The sequence below is a fragment of the Dermacentor albipictus genome, chromosome 1, assembly GCF_038994185.2.
Source record: "Dermacentor albipictus isolate Rhodes 1998 colony chromosome 1, USDA_Dalb.pri_finalv2, whole genome shotgun sequence".
Lineage (NCBI taxonomy): Eukaryota > Metazoa > Arthropoda > Arachnida > Ixodida > Ixodidae > Dermacentor > Dermacentor albipictus.
Genome location: NC_091821.1, coordinates 380,015,347 through 380,022,120, shown reverse-complemented (window position 1 = coordinate 380,022,120; position 6,774 = coordinate 380,015,347). Strand labels below are relative to the sequence as shown.

General features: G+C 41.2%; 1 protein-coding gene across 1 annotated transcript in view; it reads right to left on the bottom strand.

The window, feature by feature from the left end:
- Nucleotides 1-3,264: 3,264 nt before the first annotated feature.
- LOC135900277 (formimidoyltransferase-cyclodeaminase-like) overlaps nt 3,265-6,774 on the bottom strand; it is a 35,637-nt gene continuing 32,127 nt past the window's right edge. The window contains exon 13 of the mRNA XM_065429721.2: nt 3,265-5,702. Within this exon, the coding sequence (XP_065285793.2) occupies nt 5,616-5,702 (87 nt within the window). The 3' untranslated portion in view covers nt 3,265-5,615. The remainder of the gene's footprint in view (nt 5,703-6,774) is intronic.

Below are 6,774 nucleotides of genomic sequence, written 5' to 3'. Positions count from 1 at the left end.
TCTTTTCCACTTTCTCTATCCCTCGAGCTTGTTCAGTTTAAATATAATAATGACAGAAGTTCTGAATAACTGAGACCAATGAACTTCAGTTATTACAAACAGGAAAATTTGAATTTCCAAATGCTAGCAATGAACAGATGAAGTCATCGAGATGGGGGGGGGGGGGGGGGGGCTTGACAGTAGGTTCAGTTTGACCGAATTTGCATAATAACATGAACAGAAACTGAACATACCGCGAGGCTCAACTGTTACTAAACGGAGCAATTTAACCGTTTATGAGGCTTGGCTGGTTTTGTTTAAGCCGGTCTTTAAACTGGTTTATTTTTGTTTTGGCGCAATCACAACGCTCGTATTCGCCTGCAAAGGTGGCTTCGCTGTTAGGCGGCTGTGTCAGTAGGCGAACACAATTTGCGCAACAATATGGAAGTAAAATTTTGCGAACTGTAACAATTTTCGAGCAGACAGGCAAATTCAAAACAAAAAGGAGGGGACACAAGAAAGGCTGAGAAAATGTTTAGAGAGATGTAGACATGCATGCACCATACACCACTGAAGACCTGATAAATAATCATCTCCCAATAGCCACCATACGTTTACCATCTCACATTATTAAATGCGACTGACTTCATTCGAACCAGTTCAGTGGGTGTCTTATACGAGAGCATTTCTGAGTCTTGAATTTGCTTGAATGAGGAAATCAAGAATGTGCCGATTTGCACTTAGAGAACTCGCACACTTCCACAACAAACCTTAAAGGCAGCTTGAGGCAGTAGTACGCATAACGACGTGTACCACCGGCTGTGTTTCCTGCACAATTTAGAGCAATGTTGCAGACACAGTGACTACGTACAAGGTTCGGCAGAGGTTCTTGGCTTCTGTGCGTAGCACATTAGTTGGTTATGCAGGGAGCCTAGGAGGTGGAAGCCCTAAGGATCTGTTTATAGGATCTTAAGGATCTGTTTATAGAAGATGTGATGAGTGGAAGATGTGAAGAGGGGAGAGACGGGAAAGAGAAGGTGGGCTCACGACAGGTGTTGCACAACATGCACTACTGTTTGCTAGAGGGGTGGAAGTACAACAGCGCCTGTGAGCTACATTTGAAATGAAGAGCTCTCTGGCATGTTCACCTGCTGGCTCGCAATAAGTGAATAACAGAGTATCCATCAGTCTCCATCACCAATCAGGGTGTCTACCAACCGGGAAAACCGGGAAAACCGGGAATTCTCAGGGAATTTGAACAGTCTGGAAAAACTCAGGGAAAACTCAGGGAATTTGTGCTTCCATCAGGGAAAATTAGCTGTAACTTTATTGAAAGGGAACGAAAGTCGTGTTAATGCTGGCTCCAGTAACAGAGGAATCGCAACGAATCGTCATTGACGCCGTGTCATCGGCACGATGTATTGCCAGAGTAGTTAACGACCGATTTTCTAGACGGCCGATTTTTCGGACATGCCTGATAATTTGCACGGTTTTGCGGCACCACCACGTACTCCATATAGTCAATGTATATTGCCCCGACTGCAGGTCTGAAATGGCATTAATCAAAGCCGCCACCGCCGCTATTTTGATTATCTCGCCGCCTCGAACCGGCACTCTCGCAGGCAAATCCGCAAATCCGTAACCACCACCGCGGCAACGTCAGGCCTAGCTGCTTCTATGTTCGCTATTAAGCTTCTTGCCGTGCGGTGCCGTGTTTTTCATTGAAAGAATTCGCCGCTATCACCAATGGCACCGACTCCGCCTTTGTAATCCTAGCGATTGGCTTTGAAGCTCGCAGAGCACAGCGCGTTGCGTAATGCCAGTCTGCGAAAGTTAGCTTCGCTTCGGTACAATAGTGTTAGGCGGTGAAGCATAACAAGCGTGGGAAGGGGGCAATTGTCGCGGCACACAGTATACATTACTTAATTACACATGCGTGCACGTCGTCTTCTGTCACAGTACAAGCCCTGATATGCCTAAAAAGCGTACTGGCAGGCCTTCAGAGCTTTTTGAGACGTGCCTGTGGTAATTTTAGCCCTTAAAGGCAGTTAAAGACATGCATTAATTTTTTTCAGACTGCCCGTTTTTTTTCAATTTTTTTTTTGCGGCCCCTCGGAAGTCCAAGAAATCAAATGTTGACTGTACAACTGACCAAGAGGATGCTTCAGATGATCCATGTGGTGAAAGCGTGGTAGAAGGAGGATGAGAACAGAAAGGACCGACGCACTGAGGAATTAACGGGAAAGGAAGGGTGCCGCCACCTTTTTGAAGGAGCTTGAGCTAAAAAGCTAAGTGATGGCTGATGCTGAGACACAGGTGTCCCTCATCCAAACCAAAATAAATTGTTTACGCAGTGAAACCCAACACTGAGATGTTGTGTACGGGCTGAGAGTATGTCAGGACAGTTGAGGTTGACTTCCCAGCTGCTGAGAGAGAACCTTAGTTGTGACAAAGTTCAGGACCTCGTACAGATGAGCTTGCTATCAGTTGATAGAAATAGCCGATATTAAAAAAATATTTACTTATGTATGCATCTCCTTTTCATTCGTATTTGAAAATGTTCGACTCAATTTGGAATGGGCTTTACCATTTCTTTCACTGTGCATTTTACTAACACCTTCCTTCTGTTTTCTTTTTAAATAAAATATATATTACTCCTTACTGTTCAAACTGGATTAAGTCATTTTTTTTTTCAGCATGCTTACTAGAGAGTGACAGCATCGGGCAACGTGGTGTCAGCCTGTCTTGACATAAAAGAAAGATCTGACTCATTCAGGGAATTTCGCAAAGGTGCTCAGGGAAAACCTGGAAAACTCAGGGAATTTGGAAATGTCAACTTGGTAGACACCCTGTTGCCAATATTCATGTACACATTAGCGCAAATACCATTGCAACATGTCGCCTGTCCATTTGCGAGTATGTTGTGCAGTTTTTGATAGTGCTTTAATATTTCATCTAAATAACTCATGCATAAATTAAATTATGGGGTTTTACATGCCAAAACCACGATCTGATTATGAGGCAAGCCGTAGCAGGGGACTCCAGAAATTTAGACCACCTGGGGTTCTTTAATGTGCACCCAAATCTAAGTAGACAGGTGTTTTTGCATTTTGCCCCCATCGAAATGCGGCCACCGTGGCCACGACGATCCCACGACCTCGTACTTAGCAGTCCAACACTATAGCCGCTAAGCAACCATGGTGGGTAATCACTCATGCATACTGGACACATTTGTGCACAATGGTGGAAGTGGGAAAAAGCACAAATAATACTCACATAGGCTGCTTATGTTTTTTACAAGCTTTATTGCTTCTACATTTGATCACACAGTGTGACAAAAAAAGCAGCTTACAGCTTTGGTCATACAGCACTGACACTCTACAAATAGGAACATGCTTGACAAAATACTTTATCACCAGGAGTCTGTTTTAAGGATATACAGCACTATACTTTGATCACAACCACATGATTATGCCATTATTGTTCACCACACCTTTGCTACAGTCCTGCTGGCTGTCTCCATGTGGCTTATGGGTTTGGTACAAATTGTACTTGTTGAGCATAGGAGTGATATGACATATGAAGGGCAGGACGTGTCCTTGAAAGACTTAACATATTCCTAATATACAATTCACCACCACAAACAAACAGTAAAGTATGACTTCAGCAATTTCAGTAAATGCATACTGTAAAAAATGCTTACAGCTCCACAGTCTCGGATACCTACAGCTGTGGTAACATGTAAAGTGTATATGTGACAACTCATGGTCACTAATTTATTCATTTGGAGAAAACCCATGCTACTTTTTTGCTAAAGCTTGTACTTTTCCACCATTTCATAGCTGTGTTCATACCAGTACAAGTGATGCCTTTGTCTAGGCACAATATGCTTATAGAAATTAACACAAGCACCGAGTAGTTGTCCCAAACATGCAGCTTCTTGATCTCACCTCCAAAATTTTTCGCACAGAATTTATTCCAAATGGCATTTGAGAGCAGGCCCTTCCAAAGCATCTTAGATAACTACCTAGCCAGCACATCATGTGACACAACGCCCCCTAGGAAGACCAGTGCTTCAGCTGCAGACCATGCTTTGTAAAGATGAACCAAACAAAATGCCACTATAGTAGTGTTCTGTTGTTTACATGGGTCTTCACGGCTTCATTTCAAATGATGTGCAGGCGTGGCAAGTTATCTAGGATGTGTTGGTCCTGCCCACAGTCTAGCTGCTCTGCCACTGAACCAGTCATTGTCACTACCATAGTCTCGGTAATAAAAATGTCAGTCCTGCTTTGTACCAGACATGCCAGACAGGTATGTTTATCAGTTATTCTAATGCCCAAGTATACCGCATGACCAGAATTTTTTCACCATGCGCTCCACTTCAAAGTGGCACACATGGATCACAGACTGACAAACATGGAATGTTTGTGCTCCTCAGCCATGGTAGTGTGAAAGCTGTGGACTAAGAAGCAGATCATCGCCATTTCTCTAATGTAAAGGAAACTCTAACAGCTGCACTTACACTTCTGTAGCGGAACATGTGCCTAGCTCTTGAAGCTGGCAACAAGGTGTCACAGCAAGTGTCAAAGGCCTCTGTTCAGTGGTTCACATTTGTTTTTAAACTTCCTCTTTGAAACGATGAATATTTCAGTACTGAAATAACTCACAGGATAATTCATTAGCCCAGCTTTCAAATGTGCTTTAGTGCCTTAGAAGGAACATGAAGACATGGCAAAAATGCTTTGTACTTTATTCCTAGTTTAGCTAATGCAATCAGTAAGCAGCACTTGGTTCAATTAGTTTGTGTACTTGGATGTCATAGTGAAATATACATTCACCAATTCTGTGCAGATATCAGAAATGATCTGAATTCTCAAGTTAACCAGCTTTAAGTTAAGTTTTTGATGCATTCATATTGCAACAAGAAGAGCTCCACTTACTGATTGTACATATAGGAATTATTTGAAGCTGCCAATTCTTCAAACCATGAGCAAAATATATACTTGTGCTGCTACAATATTTTTGTTGCAACAACACTAAATGCACTAAGACCAATGTATATCTCTTAGATTCAAGCAGAAATTCTTCATTAACATTTGTCTTTTAAGCAACAAACAGAAATGTCTAAGTAACACAATACTCTTGCAAATTACATGTCATGAAACAGCAATAAAGAAAGTAAGATGCTAAAGAAAAATAAGATTGAAATAATATGCTTTAAACAACATTTATAATGTTGCAAAAACAGCTCTTCAGGGAAAAACACCTGCAGATAAAACCAAATCAAGATAGTCCATCCTAGACTTTGTCTGAACAGAAGTTTCACTCCCACGTTACAATCACAAAAGTGAGACTTTACAAGCCTTTCACCACAATATACCCAGGAAATATAAATGTTTTGTCACTTTAAGCATCCATTAACATGATTCCAATTATGGCCAAGGAGCCTTGTAAGATGCAATACATGTGTATAGGGTAAATCTACAGGGTATAAAAGTGTATAAATGTATAAACATACTGTAAACAGGATCCAAACTTGTCTCTCACATGTAGACATGCACGAAAGTATGTCTCGTTGACAGCAAAATTCAGGAATGCTTTGATTTAAGTAGCGTAGGTGGGCATTTCCACACCTATGATATGCGCTTCTCTAGAATGCCAAGTATATCAGCACAACCTTTTATTGCGTCTTCCCGGTACTGTTCAATTTCTTTCAAAACCTGCAACATAGGACAAAGAGAGTTTTAGTGTAGCATGAAATGCCCCCACACAGCATGCAAAGAAATAGTGGGACTGTGCTGCACATGCATGGAAAAGTTAGCTGACATTTGTGAAAACAGATAGCAGGACCTCCAAGGTGACAGCTGCCAGCATTGTACCAACCAAATTGTCGTACTGCATCGACTTATTGCCCTACATAATACAGTGGTGGACAGAGGCATCCAGAACACCATTGTTGCTATTCTGGTCACTAATTCCAATGTGTTGTCAAATTTGCAATCTCGTCAGCTCTGATTAGCTAACAGAATGGCTACACCGTCTCTGATTGGATCAAAATGCCAACATGGAAGAATTTGATGACATAGCGAAATATGACAGTGTCGAGAATGCCACCCCAGTAGTGGCCTTTCCTTCACATAGTCTTGCCTCGTTAGTATCAGCAATAATGTTGTGCTGTTTTTTAAATGTTGTTTATATGAGTCTAATAGAAGCTAACAGATATTAGTTTAGTGATTTCCAGTACTTTGACTTACTCTAAACCTCTTGGCCTTCAAGAGTCACAATTTTGGCAAGGTACATTGACAAGCGATACCCATTTCCTTGTTTGAGCAACCGACTACTTAATTCTGTTGTTGTGAGATGGTGCTGCAATCCATGGCATAATAGTGTCCCTGTATATGTTGCAGGAGAATATATTGTACAGGGACAGTACGGCACATTGCAATATGAAGTATTGTAGTGCAAATAAATACACTTTAGAAATGTGTTGAGCTGAACAGAAAGTTATTTTGCCATTCAATCTAGTACGCATTTCTTGAAAATGGTGCTAGGCACAGAACATTTATGTCATGCATATATGTACATCGTATATTAGTTAACTTTCAACTTTCACTTTCAATATGGCCTGTAATGTTGCTAAGTTCATTAACAAATCCTAGTTATTTAATCCATCTACCAGACATTATCATTATCTTAATCACTGCTGTACTGTGTTCCAATTATCACTTAAAGAGACACTAAACAGAAACACTAAATCAGTTTAGACTGCTAAAGCGTTCTTTCAAAACACTA